This window comes from Daucus carota, chromosome 4 (genome assembly GCF_001625215.2).
Source record: "Daucus carota subsp. sativus chromosome 4, DH1 v3.0, whole genome shotgun sequence".
Lineage (NCBI taxonomy): Eukaryota > Viridiplantae > Streptophyta > Magnoliopsida > Apiales > Apiaceae > Daucus > Daucus carota.
In genome coordinates, this window is record NC_030384.2 from 226,124 (window position 1) to 248,468 (window position 22,345).

The following is a 22,345-nucleotide window of genomic DNA, read 5'->3' on the forward strand; positions in this document are numbered from 1 at the left end:
CCTGAGAATATATATATATATATATATATATATATATATATATATATATATATATATTTTAATTTAAGAGAAGAAATAATATTTATTGATTCATGCTGAAGGTTGAATTAACTCTTAGCTCATAAAGGGAGTAAAACAGTTTCTACACTGATTACATATCTTATATATATATATATTTTTAATTTAAGAGAAGAAATAATATTTATTGATTCATGCTGAAGGTTGAATTAACTCTTAGCTCATAAAGGGAGTAAAACAGTTTCTACACTGATTACATATCTAATGTCTAAGAAGTAAGGCAGTCTAAGTGGCAGATTTAGATCATGGTCAGTGTCAGATAAATTTCCACATCTGTAATATCACAAATAGCAGACTTTAGAGTTTTTAATGACTCAATTCATGAATTTGCAACATTTTCTTCACAGGAATATCACTTCATCAGAGAAAGTTGCATGTAATCAGAGTTTGTCAGGTCAGAGTATAAGCATCAGAGTTTGTCATATCAGAACATAATCATTAGAGTTTGAATCAGAGAATAACAGAAGCAGTTATGAATCATGCTCGTGACAACTAATAAGAACAGATATATTCTTAGATAACCAAGCAGAGTTTAGAGAGGACCAGAGATCATCCCTAATTCATTTACAAGTCTTGTAAATGTTGCTTCAGCCAAAGGCTTGGTGAAGATATCCGCCAACTGCTGATCTGTAGGAACAAAGTGAAGTTCCACTGTCCCTTCCATCACATGTTCTCTGATGAAATGGTATCTGATACTGATGTGCTTTGTCATAGAGTGCTGTACTGGATTTCCTGTCATGGCAATAGCACTTTGGTTATCATAATAAATAGGGATTTGAGTGAGAGATAACCCATAGTCCAACAGTTGATTTTTCATCCATAAAATCTGAGCACAACAGCTTCCTGCAGCGATATACTCTGCCTCTGCACTGGATGTGGAGATAGATTTTTGTTTCTTACTGGACCAAGAAACTAATCTCCCTCCTAGAAACTGACAGCTCCCACTTGTGCTTTTCCTGTCTATTTTGCATCCTGCAAAATCTGCATCAGAGTAACCAATCAGTGTAAAGTCTGATTCTCTGGGATACCAGAGTCCCATCTCAACTGTTCCCTTGAGATATTTGAAAATTCTTTTGACTGCTACTAGATGTGGTCCTCTTGGATCTGCTTGAAATCTTGCACAGAGACAGGTAGCAAACATGATATCAGGTCTACTGGCAGTCAGATATAGAAGTGAGCCTATCATACCTCTGTAGTTAGTAATTTCTACTGATGCTCCAGTATCTTTATCTAACTTAGTGGCTATTGCCATGGGAGTGGTAGCAGCTGAGCTATCCTGCATACCAAATTTCTTTAGCAGGTTCCTAGTATACTTAGACTGATTAATGAAGATGCCCTCATCAGTCTGCTTGACTTGTAGTTCCAGAAAATAGCTCATCTCTCCCATCATGCTCATCTGATATCTAGACTGCATAAGCTTTGAAAATCTTTCACAGAGTTTAGGATTAGTGGATCCAAAGATTATATCATCCACATAAACTTGAACTAAAAGCAGGTCATTACCATGGTTCAGATAAAACAGAGTTTTGTCAATTGTACCTCTATTGAAACCACTGTCCAAAAGAAATTGAGCCAGAGTTTCATACCATGCTCTTGGTGCTTGCTTTAGTCCATAGAGTGTCTTGTCAAGTCTGTAGACATGATCTGGAAATTTAGAGTCTACAAAACCTGGAGGTTGTTCAACATACACTTCTTCCTCCAGCTCCCCATTGAGAAATGCACTCTTTACATCCATCTGAAAAACTTTGAATTTATTGTGTGCAGCATAGGCCAAGAAGATTCTGATGGCTTCTAATCTGGAAACTGGAGCAAAGGTCTCATCATAGTCAATTCCTTCTTGTTGAGAATACCCCTTGGCTACCAGTCTGGCTTTATTTCTGGTAATTATGCCATCACTGTCTGTCTTGTTTCTGAACACCCATTTGGTACCAACTATTGATCTGTTCTTTGGTCTTGGTACTAATGTCCAGACTTTGTTTCTCTCAAATTCATTTAGCTCTTCTTGCATTGCTGTCACCCAATCAGCATCCTAAAGAGCCTCTTCCACTTTCTTAGGTTCTGTCTGAGATAGAAATGAATGAAATAGGAATTCATTTGTTGTTGCAGTTCTGGTTTGTACTCCAGCATCTGGATCTCCAATTATTAGAGTGTGAGACTTTGTCCACTTTCTTTCATGTGGCAGTTGACTTCTGGAATTTGATCCTCCCCCATAATCCATGTTATTTCCAGTGTCATTCTGATTCTCTGATGCTTCTCCCCCATGATTCATGCTGTCTTCATGAGCATTCTGAGTTTCTGATGCTCCCCCTTAAGATGTATTCTCGTGATTTTCTGATGTAGAATTATCAGAGTTTGATGAATCGGTATCAGAGTTTGTATTTTCTGTTAAGTTCTCATCATTTTCGTCCAGATGTTCATTGTCAAAGTGCTCCCCCTCAACATGTGCTTGAGGTTGATGATTTGGAGTGACAAATTCTGATATGATTTCAGAATCAGAATTTATTGAGTCAGAGAATGCATCTTCATCTTCAAATCTCAGTTGCTCATGTTCATTAAAATCCTCCATCCCAGTTATTTTTTTATCATCAAAGGATACATGGATGGATTCCATGACTACTCTTGTTCTCAGATTGTAAACTCGGAAGGCCTTTGTTGATAGAGGATAGCCAACAAAGATTCCTCATCAGCTTTTAAGTCAAATTTGGTCAACTGTTCAGGATGACTTTTGAGAACAAAGCATTTGCACCCAAATATGTGGAAGTATTTAAGATTTGGTTTTCTGCCTTTAACCATCTCAAATGGTGTTTTCCCATGCTTATTTATCAGAGTTGCATTCTGTGTGAAGCAAGCAGTTTGCACAGCTTCAGCCCAGAAGTAAGTTGGCAATTTCGCTTCCTCCAGCATGGTTCTAGCAGCTTCAATCAGGATTCTGTTCATTCTTTCTACAACACCATTTTGCTGAGGTGTTCTAGGTGCTGAAAATTCTTGCTTAATTCCAATTGATTTACAGAACTCTTCCATCTTAGAATTCTTGAACTCAGTGCCATTATCACTTCTAATGATCTTTACTACATCTTTAGAGATTTTGTCCTGTTTCTTGACATGTTCAATCAGAAAGGAAGATGTCTCATCCTTGCTGTGTAGAAAATATGCCCATGTATATCTGGTAAATTCATCAACAATGACCAGAGTATATCTTTTCTTTGCAATGGACATGATATTTACTGGTCCAAAAAGATCAACATGAAGCAGATGATAAGGCTCAAGAATTGAGGACTCAGTTTTACTTTTGAATGAGGATTTCCTCTGTTTTGCTTTTCTGACAGGAGTCACAGAGGCCATCTGGTGTAAATACTGATTTGGGCAGTCCTCTTACAAGATCTTTCTTCACTAATTCATTTATGTTGTTGAAGTTCTGGTGAGAAAGTTTCTTGTGCCAGTTCCAGCTATCTTCAATACTAGCTCTGCCCAGTAAGCAGATTGCAGAGTTATCAGAGTTTAAAGAGAGCTTGGCTTCATAGATATTTCCATGTCTGTATCCCTTCAGAACAACTTTCCTAGTGCTTTTGCTAATCACTTCACAGTGTTCTTCAAAGAAATCAACATGATATCCTTTGTCACATATTTGACTTATGCTGAGCAAATTGTGCTTAAGTCCTGAGACCAGAGCTACAGATTGAATGATGACATTTCCAAGATTGATATTGCCATATCCCAAAGTTTTCCCTATGTCGCCATCTCCATAGGAAACATTTGGGCCAGCCTTCTCCACAAATTCTGATAGCAAGGCTTTATTTCATGTCATATGTCCTGAGCATCCACTGTCCAGAACTAGGATGTTTTTCTTGTTGCCCTGCAATCACATACACAACTAATGATTAGTTTTAAGGACCCAGACTTGCTTGGATCCTTTGTTCTTGTTAAGTTTGTTAACACTAGCAGCGGAAGATTTATCAGAGTTTAAATCAGAGTTTATGCTAACAGACTTTTTAACAGAGTTTAAACCACTAGAATGAATCTTTTTCTTCAAAGAGGGTTTCAATTCATAATAATCATAGTATAAACTATGGTATTCCTTACAGGTGTAAATGGAATGCCATAAACTACCACAATGAAAACAAGGATTTTCTGGTCTAAATCTAACATTGCTAGTCTTAACTTCTGATTTGGGAGACATAGAATTTATGTCCTTATTCTTCCTGCAAAAAGAAGCAAGATGATTAGGATTTCCATAGTTATGACAAGTTTTCCTAGGAGCATTAGGAATAGGCATATAATTATTGCTTTCGTTTATTCCTACCTTCCCATTTCTATTTTTCCTAGGTTCCTTAATCTTGTCTTCTTGTTTGACTTCCTTGAGCTTATGCTTAAGTTGTTTCTGAGTCATTAAACCTATGTTGACCTGTTTTAGTTTATCAGTCTTTGATTTGTCATGAGCTTTTGATTCTGCAACAAATCTAACTGGTGCAACTTTAGATCTATCAATTTTAACAATCTCTTGTTTAAATGACTCAACTTCATTCTTATCAGTGTATCCTAGTCCTTTCTTCCAATTTCCACTTTCTAAGATATTCTGAGTGGTTTTACCTGAGTTAGTCCATGTTTTGATTATCTCTCTTTCCTTAGCAAGTTCTGATTCAAGAGAGGCATTTTTCTTTAACAGCTCATTCTTAATGAAAACAGAACCATCACTTTCTTTCTGAACTTCTAGCATCTGAACAAGTTCTTTCTCAAGATAATCATTCCTTTTCTTAACATCTAAGATCTCAGATTTTAATCTCTCATTTTCTAAAGTCTGATCTCTATAACTGACATGCAAGTTTTTTAGAAACAATCTTAACTCAGTTATATCTTCAGTGTCAAAAGCAAGAGTGGAATGAGGTACCTTAGATTCAACGGCCTCAGAACTATTGTCTGTGTTTGCCATCAAGGCATAGTTGACTTCTTCCTCAGAATCTGATGAGTCTGCCCAGCTTCCTTTCTTGGTGATAAAAGCTTGTCCCTTTTCATTCTTGGCTTTCTTGCACACAGTTGCAAAATGACCCTTCTCACCACAGTTGAAGCAGGTATATTTAGACTTATCAGCTTTTCCAGATTTTTCTTCCTTGCCTTCATTCTTTTTGAAGACCTTCTTATCAGAGTTTCTGTCCTTCCTTGAGAACTTCTTCCCTTTATTGAAGTTCTTGTAAGCCATCTTCTTGAAACTTTTAGCCATCAATGCTGCCAGCTGCATCATTTCAGTATCACTGTCCTCAGAGTCTGAAAGTACATCAGAGTCTGAGTCATTACCAGAGTTTGATGACTCAGTGTCAGACTTTGTGACATGTGCTTTTCCTTTGTTCTTCACAGCAGTTTCTCCTTGAACTTTTAGAGCAATAGGCTTAGGTTTCCCTCCGTGTCGTTTGCTCCTTTGTTCCATCTCAAGTTCATAGGTTTTCAATCTTCCAAAGATATCATCCAGAGACATCTCTTCAAGGTCATGGTTGTCTCTTATAGTGGTTACTTTCAAATCCCACTTTTCAGGAAGAGCAAGAAAGAATTTGAGATTTGAATCTTCCCAATCATATTCTTTATCCACTAAAGATAAGTCATTCAGCAGCTTGACAAACCTGTCATAGAGATCAGTCAATGATTCACCAGTTTTTGAATCAAAGTGTTCATACTCTTGAGTAAGTATGGTCCTTCTGTTTTTCTTGATGGGTTTGGTTCCTTGACATCTGATTTCCAAAGCATCCCATATTTCTTTTGCAGTTTTCCAAAGCATTGTCTAGAGCACTGTGTAACAAGTGCTTCACTTTTGCATCCTTACTGATTGATGAGATGTCCTCAGGAGTATAGTCCTTCTTTTCTTTAGGAATCATCTTCTGGGGTTCATCTCCAACTGCAACATAGAGCTTTGTTGGCATGTGTGGACCATCATAAATCCTATCCAAGTATTCTGGATCTGTGGCCTCCAGAAACATAACCATCTTGACTTTCCAGACAGGATATTCAGATGCCCTAAGGATCGGAACCCTAATTGACTCATATCTACTGTTTGAAGTTTGTGATTTTTCAGACATGATTGTGTGATTAAGATCTCACTGTAGGTATATCAACAGAGCTCGCTCTGATACCACTTGTTAGGCCGAATTAACTCACTATATTAATTAATATAGTAAACACAATCAAAAACAGAACACTCAAATAAGAGAATAATCCAAGTAAACTCTTATTCACAAAACACAGTAGGTTACAAATTGTGACGGCCTCAACCCCGGGGTAAGAGTTGACGTCACTAATAATAATGAAAAGGAAACACAACCTGAATATAATAATAATAATACAACCCCTGACTAGGATCTTGCCAGGTTTAAGTATGATTTAAGTCACCTGAATATTACAATACCATAAATCTTAAATCCGAATAAACTCGCTAATTATTACAATACCATAACTTATAATATCTGACTCCACTACCTCAAACGTGCCCAACATGGGTGGAGGGATGGAACACCGTCCACTACTGGTCAATGGTTGTCTAGGCGGTCTCGTTCTAGGCATCTGAAACAGTTATGTAAATATTTTGCAAGGGTGAGCTATGAATCGCTCAGTAGTACCAATATGAATAAACAGAAGATAAAATCATAAAACAGTTTATAAGAGCAAGAGAATAGAAAACATGCATGCTTCGAACATAAAACAGTAAATCATCATTTGATATGAAACTGGAAATCAACATTTATTAGCATGCTGGAAAATGTGATAATCATAAGTTTTAGTTTCAAAAATTTATCACTAGCATGCTATACAGGTTTTTATCTAAAACGAATATCAGATATATTGGACGCTTAATAGGTGAAGACAGCTGATCAGTCTATCAACACCGGACGGCTCTAGTCGGCCATCACGAAATAATGTTCCAGAACCTAAAGACTAGCTAGGTCTTTAGACGCTGGACCAAGTGGTTTTGGGTGTGTAAACCACGCAAGCCTCTTACGCCACCATGCTGGGTCGTTATCAAATAACGGAACCTCTTACGCAGCTCCAAATAGAGATATCTGATCCATTTCCAGTTTCCAATTTGATTTGTATCTATCCCATTTTCAAAACCATTACATGATATTCATGAATCAATACCATGTCTCAAAGAATTATATCACATGTTTAGCAATGATAATCACTAAACATTTTCAGAATTAAAATCTCATCCGGGATAGATATTCACAAGTTACTATTCCCCTAAAACAATTTTAAAAGATATTAAAGTCTATAGAAACAGGGGAATACGTACTCAAAACATTTAATATTTGACATGCATTCTTGCTCTATTTTATTCATATATAATCTGAACCATAAAGAGTATGGTCACTGGTACTTGCCTTGCTGAAGTATAGGAATCAGATGCTATGAAGGGAGTCGACTAGCCTTTCGAAAACTGGTGTCCCGAAATAGAACCTACAGGATCGAACAATCCTAAGTTAGACAGTCTCTATGTCAGACATCATCGCTAGACTCTAACCCCTTCGATAGTACAACCCGACTTTAATATATAGAGTAGTACAGATAAGCAGATAAGGCTCACATAATTCAAATCAGGTTCGGGTTGAATTCAAAATGTACGATCCACTGATAGTACGAGAAAGTAGGGTTATAATACTTTCCGTAAAATATTACACCAAGTCACATATATATTATTTATAGACTCGATTGATAGTTCGATAATTACAGAGGACGTTCCCGTATAATTTAAAATCTAATTTTATTTGAAAATCGGGCAGCATCTCCTCTATTTATCGGGCTACCAGTCGATATCATATCGACACAACAAATCCCAAACAACCTGTAATTAACTACTAACCACCTTAACTTGTAACTACCAAACAAATTAACAAATTGAGTAAAATGCTTAACCAAATAACAAATCATCTGATAAAGTCAAAGAAATGGTACGGTAGTCTTGCAGAAGCCAAATACATTAATAAACATTCACCCACTTACTCCTGTGACCAACACTCACGGCCAAAATCACACAATACACACACACACCCACTCTTACACACACACCCACTACACACGCACACACCAGCACACACAGTACACACACTGATGCACACATGAGACACACACACACGTTGAAAAACACACACACACACATGGACCCGATTACACAGCAGCGGGACAGGGGAAAACAGGGGAAGAAAGGGGAGAGAAAAGGAGGAAGGAAACCGGAGGAAGAGGGAGACAGTGGCCTGGAGGGGCTGAAGGGAACGAAGCGGCGGCGAGCGGTGGCGAGGCGGCCGGAAAAACAGAGCGGCGAGGCGACATGGGAGAGACGCGGAGAGAAAGACGCGGGGAGAGGGCGGTGAGAGAGAGTGCAGAGAGAGATTCCAGCGAGAGAGATTGGTGAGGAAGAGAGGGAGTGCGAGAGAGACACGGGAGAGATTTTTGGGAGAGAGAGAGGAGAGGCGGTGAGAGAGATACAGGTGAGAGATTGATGTTTTTAGATAATTAACAATAAACACAACTGATTAAAACAGAAGCTTGCCACGTATCTAAAACAAATGACACGCGTCCCTGCCAGCTCGGTCTCGGACTGTTTTGACAAATTAACGAACAAACTCGCAGATAAAATGATCCAGATAAATACCAAAATAATTTTAAAAATCTCAAAATAATTAAAAACTAATAAAATATGATTTTCATGATTTCTGGATCGTTTTTGAAATTAATAGAAACACCCCACTTGAAACTACACTGAAAATCATCTAGGGCAGAATAATTAACGAAACATCATTTTAGGAATTTTATAAATCTCTAAAAAATATTTAATGAAATTTTAAAGCGATGAAAACGATTTTATAAGCAATACACAATTTTATAAAATCCAATCTCTATAAAGTCCATAACAAATAGTAATCGATAACACGGCTCGACAACCAAATAAAAATGAAAACTGACTCTTGGGAATACAATCACAGCACCATCAGATAATATTGAGCACATAATAATCAGATAATACTTTATTAATCAAATATTTACAAATTTACAGATCGTTATAGCCTTCCCCCCTTAAAAAGATTCTGCCCTCAGAATCTGGACTAACTGAACAAGTGAGGATATCTGTCTGACATCTCTGACTCTAGTTCCCAGGTAGACTCTTCTACACGGGGATTCCTCCAAAGCACTCTTATTATCGGAGTAGTCTTGTTCCTAAGAACTCGCTCCTTGCGATCTAGAATTTGAACTGGTTGTTCTATATAAGTCAAGTCTGGCTGAATCTCGATTGGTTCATACTCAATGACTTGGTTTGAACTAGGAACATATGGCTTCAGCATGGATACATGAAAGACATTATGAATATGTTGAAATTGAGGCGGTAAGGCTAACTCATAAGCGACTTTACCCACCTTTCTCAAGACTTCAAATGGTCCGATATATCTAGGACTCAACTTACCCTTCTTACCAAATCTAACCAATCCTTTCCATGGCGAGACCTTGAGTAATACTACTGACCCGACTTCTATATCCATATCTTTTCGATGCTCGTCTGCGTACTTTCTCTGCCTGTTCTGAGCTGCTTCTAACCTTTCACGAATTAACAACACTTCTTCTTTGGTTTGCTGAACTAGCTCAGGACCTAATAACTTTCTTTCACCCACTTCTTCCCAGTAGAGAGGGGATCGACACTTACGACCATATAGTGCTTCATAAGGTGGCATTCCAATACTGGCGTGATAGCTATTATTATAAGAAAACTCTATTAATGGTAGGTGATCATCCCAGTTTCCCTTGAAGTCCAACACACAAACTCTCAGCATATCCTCTATAGTCTGAATTGTCCTTTCACTCTGCCCGTCTGTCTGAGGATGGTAGGCAGTACTCATCTTTAACTTGGTTCCTAAGCACTCTTGAAACTTAGACCAAAATCTCGAATTAAATCTTGGATCTCGATCAGATACAATTGCTACAGGAACTCCATGCTTAGTCAAATCTCATCCAAATATAACTTAACTAACTTTTCTAAAGAGTATCTTTCATTGATAGGGAGAAAATGCGCGGACTTAGTTAATCTATCGATAATCACCCAAATAGCATCGTGGTTTGATCGGGTTCTCGGTAGGCCAACTACAAAGTCCATTGCAATCTCTTCCCATTTCCATTGGGGAATCTCTAGAGGTTGCAGCAATCCACTTGGTCTCTGGTGTTCCGCCTTCACTTTCTGACATGTTAGACATTTACTGACCCAATCTGCTATCTCTTTCTTCATTCCTGGCCACCAGTAGTTTTCCTTCAAGTCTTGATACATCTTAGTACTTCCTGGATGAATTGATAATCTAGAACTATGAGCTTCTTGCAAAAGTTCACCCTTCAACTCAGGTACATTTGGAATCCAAATTCTGGAAGAAAATCTAAGTATACCCTTACTGTCTTTTTGGGTGCTAATTTCTTCACCAGTCAAACTATCTGGGGCTTGATCCATGACTTCTTCTTGACATCTTCTAATCTTTTCTAATAACTCTGGCTGAAATATAATTTAATGCGAACTCTCCTTTTGACTCCCTGGAGTTTGAACTTCAATCTTCAACTTTTCCAATTCCTTTGACAGTTCATCAGCGATTCCCATCAGATTTAATCTTTCCTTCCTACTCAATGCATCTGCCACTACATTAGCTTTACCTGGGTGGTAGTTAATAGAACAATCATAATCCTTAATCAATTCCAACCACCTTCTTTGTCTCATATTCAAGTCCTTTTGAGTAAATATATATTTTAAGCACTTATGATCTGTGTAAATATCGCACTTCTCTCCATACAGGTAATGTCTCCACAACTTCAAAGCGAAAATAATTGCTGCCAACTCCAAATCATGAACTGGGTACTTTTGCTCATGGGGTTTCAGTTGTCTAGACGCGTATGCAATAACCTTATCGTGCTGCATCAATACACAACCTAAACCCTTCAAAGAAGCATCACCGTAAATAACAAAATTACCTCCTTCATCTGGCAATGCTAACACTGGAGCTGTTACTAACCTCTTTTTCAATTCTTGAAAACTTTCCTCACATTTCTCATTCCAAATAAATTTCTCGTTCTTTCTAGTCAACTTAGTCAATGGAGTGGCTATCTTGGCGAAATCCTTAACAAATCTCCGATAATAACCAGCCAATCCAAGAAAACTCCTTATCTCTGTTGGGTTCTTTGGCTGTTCCCACTTGGATACAGCTTCAATCTTTGCGGGATCCACTTTAATACCATCTTTACTAACCACATGCCCTAAAAATTGAACTTCTTCCAACCAGAATTCGCACTTCGAAAACTTAGCATATAACTGCTTCTCCTTTAGTCTCTGCAAGGAAATCCTCAAATGCTCTGCATGATCTTCCTCAGTCCTTGAATAGATTAAAATATCATCAATAAAAACAATTACAAACTTATCCAAGAACTCCTTGAATACTCGATTCATCAAATCCATAAAAGCAGCTGGGGCATTTGTAAGCCCAAACGACATCACCAAAAACTTATAATGTCCATATCTGGTTCTAAACGCTGTCTTTGGTATATCTTCAGGTTTAATCTTTAACTGATGGTATCCAGATCTCAGATCAATTTTAGAGAAACAACAGGCTCCCTTTAGCTGATCAAACAAATCATCAATCCTGGGTAAGGGATACTTATTCTTAATAGTTAACTTATTCAATTCCCTATAATCAATACATAATCTCATCGTACCATCCTTCTTTTTCACGAACAGTACCGGAGCACCCCACGGGGATACTCTCGGTATAATTACTCCCTTATCCAACAATTCTTGAAGTTGCTTAGCCAATTCTTTCATCTCTATTGGGGCCATCCGATATGGCGCTTTCGACACTGGCTCAGCTCCAGGCACTAAATCAATTGAAAACTCTATTTCCCGATCCGGTGGTAATCCTGGCAATTCCTCAGGGAAAACTTCCGGGTATTCTCTTACTACAGGAATCTCTTCTAATTTTGGGGTTTGTTTCTTGGTATCCAGAACATGAGCTAGATAAGCTTCACAGCCTTGTCTTAGCAGTTTCTTTACTTGCATAATCGACAGAAATTTCTTTTCTTGTCTCTGTCCTTGAAAAACAACCTTTTCATTGTCCTCTGTAAATATAATCACCTTCTTTTTCTTGCAATCAATCTTCACCTTATATAGAGACAACCAATCCATTCCTAAGATCACATCAAATTCTCCTAACTCAAAGGGTATCAAATCAGCTAGAAAGGAATGGCCTAAGATTTCTAGTTGACACTTGGGGCAAAACTGGCTTACTGAGACCTTATCCTGATTGGCCACTTCTATGGTTAAAGACTTAGGTAAATCTTCCAACATTAGATCCATTCTACTTACACAACCCTTAGATATAAATGACTTAGATGCTCCAGAATCAAACAAAACTTTAACAGGTACGAAGTTAAGAGAAAGCGTACCTGCGACTACATCGGAATCCTGAGGGGTAGACTTCTTGGTCATCTTAAAGGTCCTGGCCCTCGCAGTACTATTAACTGGTCCCTAAGACGAGCTGCCTCCAACACTAGTCTGAATATTGCTCCTACAATTGTTGGCCACATGACCCACCTTACCACACTTGTGACATGTTATTCCTGGATTCTGTACCCTGCATTCTGTCGAGTAATGACCCTTCTGCCCGCACCTGAAGCAATCTACATTCATCTTGCACAATCCACCATGTCTCTTTCCACATCGTTTACAATTTACAATCGGGGTTCTCACGAACCTGCTTTGGTCGGAACCAACTGAAGTAGTACTGGGTCTAGCTGGGGGAAACTTCTGTTTACGGAATCCTTGATTCCTATTCCTTCCGATGCTCTCTTGAAACCTTTGGTTGGGTCCGCCTGATCCAGACTTATCCTCAACATTATCAAATTTCCTCTTTGTATCGCCTTTCTCTTTGGCGGCCAGCTTCTGATCACTTTCTATCACTAAGGCAGCCTGGACCACCGAGGTATATGTAGTGAGTTGTAAAGCTACAACTCCACTCCTAATCTCAGGCTTCAACCCTTGCTGAAACCATTTAGCTTTCTGAGACTCTGTGCTTACATATACTGGCACTAAACGGGCAAGTTCTGTAAACTTGTTCTCATACTCAGTCACACTCTTTTCTCCTTGCTTCAACTCCAAAAATTCAATTTCCATTTGATTCGCCAAACTACTCGGGAAATACTTATTCAAAAACAACTCTGTAAATCTGGTCCATTCAACAGGACCTTCTCCTTCTAATGCCTGAGTAGACTCCCACCAATAATTAGCTTCATTCTTAAGGAAGTAACTAGCATACTCAGTTTTAAGCTCATCACTTACCTGGGTCAAAGTGAAGGCTTTCTCCATTTCTTTAAGCCACAGACTTGCAGCTACAGGATTCATCTCACCTTTAAACTCCTGGGGCTTCACTGACTGAAAAGTCTTGAAACTAGTGGTCTGATTTGGTCCCCTATGAAAGGTCTGTTGTTGCATTTGCAGCTGTTGCTGCTGGATTTGCTGTTGTTGCTGTTGTATCAACTGCTGCTGGTGTTGTTGTTGTTGTTGGTATTAGAGTTGCTGTTGTTGAAATTGTTGCTGCTGCTGAGCCATTTGGACAGATTGCTAGCGCAGCATGTCTAGCACATCATTCATAGCAGAACCCCCAACAAACTCATTACCAGAAGAATTTGAATGGTTTGTTTTCTTTGGTGGCATTTTCTGAAACATTTTAAAAGAGAAAGATTCAGTTTTATTAGAAATTTACCCAAATTTTATATCTGTTGGGATCTGATTATAATGAGTAGCTAAACCAACAATATCGTCAACAGAAATAACAATAACAATGATAACAATCAACAAGAACAACAGTGCAGAAATGAAAATGATACAACGATAAAAGAAATATAATACAACAACTATACAATATCCAGATGCAAAGCTAAAAGAAATACAATCCAACAACAGTACACTACCTCATACATGCTAGAAAGAATATGGTACAAGAACTATACAACTACTAAATTACACAACCACTATCCGAATATACAACAAAAAAAAATACTGCTACTACAACATACAACTGAAAAGGAAACTATAGGATTCCGAACTCTACAAGGCACGCTAGTCCGGATCCTAACAGTCACAACTCCCAAAAACACAACATCTAGTCATTACCCCCAATAGATCCCAGCTCAAAAACCAACCAATCCACTAAGTGCTGATAATGCACTGCCCTAGCTGTGGGACTAGCATCGGGCTCCACCTGTCGGGCTCTCGCTATGGCAGCCTAGGTCAATGCCCTCACTCGGGCCTGGATATCTGGGGATGGTACTCGGACACCCTGGTAAGGTCCAATAGGAATCTGATCAAGATGGGCTGCTAAAGTGGGGCTGTGCTCCCTGATAAAGGTCCTATCTACAGCTTGATGCGCATGATAAGGGATAGGAGACCTGATACCCGAGGGGTAGGTAGGTGATGGAATCTGTGGCAGCACAGGTGATGGCATGGGTGGTGGCACAAATGGTGGCATAAATGGCGACATAGGTGGTGACACAGGTGGTCGCCCAGGTGGTCTAACAGCAGATGGCCCACACCTGGGTGGAAAGTCACGAACAGCAGATACGGATCTGCGGACTATGCGGGGTCTAGAGCTGGACTCAGCCTCGAAACCAGAAGGGGGATACTGAGTAGTGGCAATAGGGTTCCACTGAGGGAAGGACTCATCAGGACTAGACTCCTGACCCTGGGAGGATGAATGGTGAGGTGTCTCTGAATCGGTGGAAATCTCAATAGGAGCCTGCCCAGATCACAAACTGACATATCAAGGTTGATTCTAGTAACAATAATAGGTGCCAGGGTAACCTCCTTAGAAACCCTCGACTAAACTCCAGACTTGCGACTCTATATGAGTTGCCAACTCACACTTGAACAACTAGTCTAATGACTCGAGACCCTATACCTAACCTAAATCAGGGACTTAAACCTGTAGCTCTGATACCAACTGTGACGGCCTCAACCCCGGGGTAAGAGTTGACGTCACTAATAATAATGAAAAGGAAACACAACCTGAATATAATAATAATAATTCAACCCCTGACTAGGATCTTGCCAGGTTTAAGGATGATTTAAGTCACCTGAATATTACAATACCATAAATCTTAAATCCGAATAAACTCGCTAATTATTACAATACCATAACTTATAATATCTGACTCCACTACCTCAAACGTGCCCAACATGGGTGGAGGAATGGAACCCCGTCCACTACTGGTCAATGGTCGTCTAGGCGGTCTCGTTCTAGGCATCTGAAACAGTTATGTAAATATTTTGCAAGGGTGAGCTATGAATCGCTCAGCCGTACCAATATGAATAAACAGAAGATAAAATCATAAAACAGTTTATAAGAGCAAGAGAATAGAAAACATGCATGCTTCGAACATAAAACAGTAAATCATCATTTGATATGAAACTGGAAATCAACATTTATTAGCATGCTAGAAAATGTGATAATCATAAGTTTTAGTTTCAAAAATTTATCACTAGCATGCTATACAGGTTTTTATCTAAAACGAATATCAGATATATTGGACGCTTAACAGGTGAAGACAGCTGATCAGTCTATCAACACCGGACGGCTCTAGTCGGCCATCACGAAATAATGTTCCGGAACCTAAAGACTAGCTAGGTCTTTAGACGCTGGACCAGGTGGTTTTGGGTGTGTAAACCACGCAAGCCTCTTACGCCACCATGCTGGGTCGTTATCAAATAACGGAACCTCTTACGCAGCTCCAAATAGAGATATCTGATCCATTTCCAGTTTCCAATTTGATTTGTATCTATCCCATTTTCAAAACCATTACATGATATTAATGAATTAATACCATGTCTCAAAGAATTATATCACAGGTTTAGCAATGATAATCACTAAACTTTTTCAGAATTAAAATCTCATCCGGGATAGATATTCACAAGTTACTATTCCCTTAAAACAATTTTAAAAGATATTAAAGTCTATAGAAACAGGGGAATACGTACTCAAAACATTTAATATTTGACATGCATTATTGCTCTATTTTATTCACACTAGTACAAAATAGCCTTTTTGCATCGCACTTTTAGCGTCGGTTATATAGAGAGCCGTAGCCTATATATACTTTAGGTGTCGGTTGTTAGCTTAACCGACACTTAATGTCATTTGTGTTAGACTTTCTGCGTCGGTTAACAAACAACCGACGCCTAAAACTAACCTTTTAGCGTCGGTTATCACTCAACTGACACTTAAAACTGACTTCTAGCGTCGGTCATCACTCAACCGACACTTAAAACTGACTTCTAGCATCGGTCATAAATAACCGACGCCTAAAACTAACCCTACAGCGTCGGTCTTTGCTCAGCCGACGCCTAAAATAAGCCCTTTAGCGTCGGTGTTAACTCAACCGACGCATTAAATCCATCTTATAGCGTCGTCACGAACAACCGACGCCTAAAACTGATCTTTTAGTGTCGCTTTAAACGTCGCCTTATATTTGACCGACACTAAAAGTATTAAATTTTTAAACAAACCAAAATTTTCTGACATTCCATGACCTCCTTTTACTTCTCAGATTCCGCATAAGATGGAGAAAGTGTGGATGCGCTGACGACCTTGGTGAATGTGGATTTTGCCTAGATTTTATTATTTTTAGATAATTCAATTTATTTTTAAAATTCAAATTTCAACTGGTATTTATTTTAAATTATATTTTGAATAATTAAAATATCCTAAAAATTTTGCAAATGATTATCAAGGATTTTCATTACTTATGTTATTATGTGTATAGTAATATGATTTGATATATTATGTGCAATTTCATTATTCATTTTTTTTTATGAAAGCATGTAATTTAACCAAATAAGAAATATTTAAAATAATATAAATTATTTTATAATAATTTATAAGAAAAAGGAATATTCATAAATTTTTTTTTAAAAATCAAGTGATTGTTTTAAAATATTATTTTTCTATATTTTAAAGATTTGGGATATTTAAATATTTTGGGAAATTATTATGTTAATTTTTGAAAAAATATTTTCTGATCCACAAATATTTTAAAAATCAAAATTATTTTTTAATTTAAAAATGGGGAATACAATTTTGTAAATATAAATATCTATTTATTAGACATTAATATCTATTCATTAATGTACATTAATTATTTCATTATTCAAACTCCTGTAAACATATATATGTATATGATATTTATAGTTATGATATAATAAATGAATGAATAAATAAATAAATATCCATTTTTGTAAAAAGCATGAATCAGAAAACCGGTGATTAATCAAAATGATTAGCATGATCATTATTTGGGATTAATTTAATAAAATCTATATCATCCTTTTTAAAATTATAAATTCTCCTCATAAATTTTGTAAGTATTAATATTTTCCTAATTTTAGACTGATTAATTCAATTTTGGACTAATTAATCATCAATTTAACCGTATTTTTCTTAATCGAATTAAAAACCCATCCGATTGTCGATTAATCAGTTAGTCTTCTTAAAATATTTAATTATTATTATCTAATAAAATTATAATCTATATATATCTATATATATATATATATATATATATATATATATATATATATATATATATATATTAGAATAGTTCTAATATAATATATAACCATATGACAAAGCCTTGATTCAACAAGAATCTCAGTTTTTATGTCAAATTTTCAATAATTTTAGATAAGTAGAAATTTAGTTATATAATAAGATTTTAATTAATATGTTTTTTGTGTTTATATTTCAATAAATATTAGTAGGGAGGATATGTTTACATATAGACATCATTATAATATAAATTAAAATATCAATATATATTAGACTTAAATTAAATTACTTTTATAATATAAATATTCTCAATTTAAAAAGATAAACAAAAAGATAAGATATATTTCAAAAAAAGATAAGATATATTGAAAAGATAATATAAAATAGTTTGTGATTTGTGCGGCTAGAGTTACAAACAGAACTACAGTTCCAATTAGGGTTTTAATTAGAGGTCAAGAGGATCGCCGCCTCGCTTGGAGGTTGGGAAGGAGAGGTTGGTGGTGTCGTCTCACCGGTAGGGGACTGTATAATCTATCAAGATCCTGTTATTCAGATGGCAACTATGACTAGAGCAAGTGCCCATCTTCGTAATGTATTGCCAGAGGTTAATCTGGATCAAAGCTATGAACCCCAGAAACGAACAAAGAAAACTTCTGATGTTGCACCAACAGGTATTTACTCCCAGGCTGCTCTGTTTTTTACTCACGCGCACATCTTGTTCGATTCGATTTTTTATAAGAGCGAGGGAGATGATACCATTTGAATAACTGTTGTTGCACATGATCGGTACTTCTATAGCATCAAAAGCTACCTATTGGGTTATCAGTCATATACTGATTTATTTTAGCCCATAATAAGTCTGCCAAAATAGTCAACTTTATTTAGTTAGGTAAATGTGTAATCAATATTAGTTTCTTATCTTGTGAGTGATTGTTCATTTTGGTAGTTTTTGTTTGACCTCTGTAATTGGAAAATATGATTTCTTGGGATGTGAATCTCGATGCCACTGTGATTGAAACTGAAATTGACTAGCTGTAATCATACTCTAGTCCTTTTTGAAATAAACTTTGATATGTGGAACTTATATTGGATGACAGTTGAAACTAAAGAATAGAATTCAGTCCCCCAGGAATCGGTGCATTTAAAATCTCAAGAACCTGAAATTGTTGATTTAAACCAAGGAAGCATCTCGTGAAGCATGTGAATCCAGATCTCCTGATATTACCATGCTTGAAGCTGAGGATACCAGCAAAGTAGAGTCCCTTAAGCAGCGTTTGGTAGAGCTTAGTGCAGATTATGGCATTCCGCAGCTTGAAAGGCTCTATGCTCGGGTTATAAAAGCTGTCTTTGACGCTAAAACTGGTAAAAGTAAAGATGTTATTAAGGTATTGATTCTTAGCTATTTGTTCAAGTTTGTTGAGGACAAAGCAAACTTTTGATATCATAAGAATTTTAGTCCTGGTAGGAATTAATCTGAATTATAAACGTTAATCTGCTGGTCAAATCATTCAATTTGTACATCGATCTGGTAAAAGTAAAGATGTTATTAAGGAATCAATTCTAATATATTTGCAGCTTGTGTTTTATACAAGGTGGGTAAATTAGTATCACTTGCGCTATTGGCAGCGATGGACAAAGTTCATTGTAGCTCCAGCATAATTTTTTTATATAATCTGAAGGATGCAAGCTTCGACTGGAGCAAGAAAGTTTCTAAACAGTCACTATGCTTAAGTGGCTATGAATAGAAATATCTATTTGGAATATTGAGTTTTCAGTGTTCTCAATGACCGCTGCAGAGTATTGATGTCTTGCGATTGTATTGATAAATATGTTTCTTAATTAACTGTTTGAAGTAATATGTATTCTTTTATGTGTGATTTTTTTTATTTCACAATACAACTAATTAAAAGGAGCCAGTGCAGAACAACCCCCCTCTCTAGATTGTTAATAAATTTAGTCCTTCTTGCCTATTTGGCCAAGTCCTGCAGGATGATGTAAATAATATGTATGACAGTTGCTTCTGATATGGTTTCTTAATAGTAATTCTGCTTCTACTAATGGTTATCTATACTAATTGCGTATGATACTAATTTTTTATTTTCTTTTCTTTTTGTTGATCTACAGGTGGCTTGCAGAGACTACCCCCACCCACGACATCTCTGTGCTAAGTATCACTTCACGTCCACTACTGTACATGAAAAACACTGCAGCCAGGTTAGTAATTTCTTTCTGATCTGGATTTGAGAATGATTTACACTTAAAATATACTGATATTGGCAGCAGTTAACAGTTGTGATCGTCCTATTCCTATTTCAGTGTCACTGTTATGTCCGTGACTTACTGGCTCCATGTCTCCACTGGGATGGAAATCTTTGCCATGCCACCGATAAATAAGAATATTTGAAAATGAGAGGAAGTCATTAAAGAACAGACACCAAGCTGCCGTATCAGTTCCTAGAGTTTACACTTCTAGTCAGCTGAGATGATCCCCATCAGTCAAGGTACAGTATCAATTTCATTAGAACCCACCTATATATGTACCCTCTAGCCGGGTCCTCGGACCAGCAACAATTTGTGCATGTTCATGGTCGGCTAGTTTTACAACAGGATTTGATCATTCTGGACAGGTGCTTAGAAACAGATTTCGGCTGAACTTGGTGTTGCTGCACCTGTGCAGTACAGATAACGATCTAGAAGACATACTACAGGTAATGCAGCTCCTCAAGTTAAATCTCCTCCCTCAGTATGAAATATGAATACGGTTTTTTGTAATACATATAAAGTAACAGTTGCAAAGCCTATATTCATGTGAATCAGTTTATTCTTTACATCGTAATCTGGTTAAATGGACTTAGAAAATTTTGAATTTGATCAAATATTGTGTAACAGATTAATAAGATGGCCTTTTTTTGTGACATTTGTCAGGTACTGTGTAATTCAAATAGTTTCCATCTCTTATTTGCATTGAAGGGAGGTAGGGGAGTGCCAATGTTGATTCGATCAAGATCGAACTGGAGTTCCAGCGGCGGCAAAGATACAGGGGAGGTGGCTGCAACTCCTGTGTGATTTGAGTAACTAAGCATGGAAAATGTTTAAAGTTCATACTTGTGTTTATAGAAACCTTGGATTTAAAAAGATATTTAGTTTAATTATGTATGAAACCTTGATCGATACCTTTTTATCAAAAATTGAATATAATTTGAGAGCCTGTGATATATTTATTATGTGTTATGATTTGTTTGTGGTTGTATTGCGTCCTGCGACAGCAAATTAAGGGGATATTTTTTTTTTAAAAATGACTATAAGTGTCGGCATTCTTGTGAACCGACGCAATAGGTCTATACCTACAGCGTCGGCATTTTTGCAACCGACGCTTATTCCTATATCTGTAGCGTCGGCAATTTAGGTAACCGACGCTTATGTTTATACCTACAGCGTCGGCATTTTAGGTAACCGACGCTTATGCTCATACCAATAGCGTCGGTGTTTCAGGTAACCGACGCTTATACTTGTACCTATAGTGTCGGCGTTTCAGATAACCGACGCTTATGACTGTTTTAAGCGTCGCCAAATTAACCGACGCAACAGATCCATACCTTTAGTGTCGCCTTCATATACTACGCCACTTGATCGACGCTAAAAGTATGTTTTGACCGACGCTATAGGCCATTTTTGTACTAGTGTCATATATAATCTGAACCATAAAGAGTATGGTCAGTGGTACTTGCCTTGCTGAAGTATAGGAATCAGATGCTATGAAGGGAGTCGACTAGCCTTTCGAAAACTGGTGTCCCGAAATAGAACCTACAGGATCGAACAATCCTAAGTTAGACAGTCTCTATGTCAGACATCATCGCTAGACTCTAACCCCTTCGATAGTACAACCCGACTTTAATATATATAAAGTAGTACAGATAAGCAGATAAGGCTCACATAATTCAAATCAGGTTCGGGTTGAATTCAAAATGTACGATCCACTGATAGTACGAGAAAGTAGGGTTATAATACTTTCCGTAAAATATTCACCAAGTCACATATATATTATTTATAGACTCGATTGATAGTTCGATAATTACAGAGGACGTTCCCGTATAATTTAAAATCTAATTTTATTTGAAAATCGGGCAGCATCTCCTCTATTTATCGGGCTACCAGTCGATATCATATCGACACAACAAATCCCAAACAACCTGTAATTAACTACTAACCACCTTAACTTGTAACTACCAAACAAATTAACAAATTGAGTAAAATGCTTAACCAAATAACAAATCATCTGATAAAGTCAAAGAAATGGTACGGTAGTCTTGTAGAAGCCAAATACATTAATAAACATTCACCCACTTACTCCTGTGACCAACACTCACGGCCAAAATCACACAATACACACACACCCACTCTTACACACACACCCACTACACACGCACACACCAGCACACAGTACACACACTGATGCAAACCTGAGACACACACAAACGTTGAAAAACACACACACACACATGGACCCGATTACACAGCAGCGGGACAGGGGAAAACAGGGGAAGAAAGGGGAGAGAAAAGGAGGAAGGAAACCGGAGGAAGAGGGAGACAGTGGCCTGGAGGGGCTGAAGGGAACGAAGCGGCGGCGAGCGGTGGCGAGGCGGCCGGAAAAACAAAGCGGCGAGGCGACAGGGGAG

General features: G+C 37.4%; 2 protein-coding genes and 2 long non-coding RNA genes across 4 annotated transcripts; 1 reads left to right on the forward strand and 3 right to left on the reverse strand.

Moving 5' to 3' along the window:
* Nucleotides 1-6,311: 6,311 nt before the first annotated feature.
* On the reverse strand, nt 6,312-8,566 carry LOC135152373 (uncharacterized). Its single transcript, XR_010291457.1, has 3 exons — nt 8,287-8,566; nt 7,440-7,515; nt 6,312-6,621 (listed from the first exon to the last, which is right to left on the reverse strand). It is a non-coding gene; the product is annotated as an uncharacterized LOC135152373 (long non-coding RNA).
* A 4,032-nt stretch (nt 8,567-12,598) lies between these two features.
* On the reverse strand, nt 12,599-13,561 carry LOC108203504 (uncharacterized). Its single transcript, XM_017372471.2, has one exon. The coding sequence runs from the start codon at nt 13,559-13,561 to the stop codon at nt 12,599-12,601; it is 963 nt and encodes a 320-aa protein (XP_017227960.2).
* Nucleotides 13,562-13,690: 129 nt separating this feature from the next.
* Nucleotides 13,691-15,372, reverse strand: LOC108203505 (proline-rich receptor-like protein kinase PERK10). The gene is made up of 3 exons (XM_017372472.2): nt 15,289-15,372; nt 14,373-14,864; nt 13,691-13,786 (listed from the first exon to the last, which is right to left on the reverse strand). The coding sequence occupies exons 1-3, from the start codon at nt 15,370-15,372 to the stop codon at nt 13,691-13,693; spliced, it is 672 nt and encodes a 223-aa protein (XP_017227961.1).
* A 2,729-nt stretch (nt 15,373-18,101) lies between these two features.
* LOC135151926 (uncharacterized) lies at nt 18,102-20,426 on the forward strand. The gene is made up of 3 exons (XR_010290893.1): nt 18,102-18,340; nt 18,767-19,883; nt 19,986-20,426. It is a non-coding gene; the product is annotated as an uncharacterized LOC135151926 (long non-coding RNA).
* The last annotated feature ends 1,919 nt before the right edge of the window (nt 20,427-22,345 follow it).

Bases quoted from the DNA above. Each gene is read 5' to 3' on its own strand.
- LOC108203504 (XM_017372471.2), bottom strand. From the start codon at position 13,561: ATGCAACAACAGACCTTTCATAGGGGACCAAATCAGACCACTAGTTTC.
- LOC108203505 (XM_017372472.2), bottom strand. From the start codon at position 15,372: ATGCCTAGAACGAGACCGCCTAGACGACCATTGACCAGTAGTGGACGG. The intron at 14,865-15,288 runs GTAGTGGAGTCA...TGATCTGGGCAG, and splicing joins CCATGTTGGGCACGTTTGAG to GCTCCTATTGAGATTTCCAC. The intron at 13,787-14,372 runs GTGAGGGCATTG...AAAATGTTTCAG, and splicing joins CCCCAGATATCCAGGCCCGA to AAAATGCCACCAAAGAAAAC.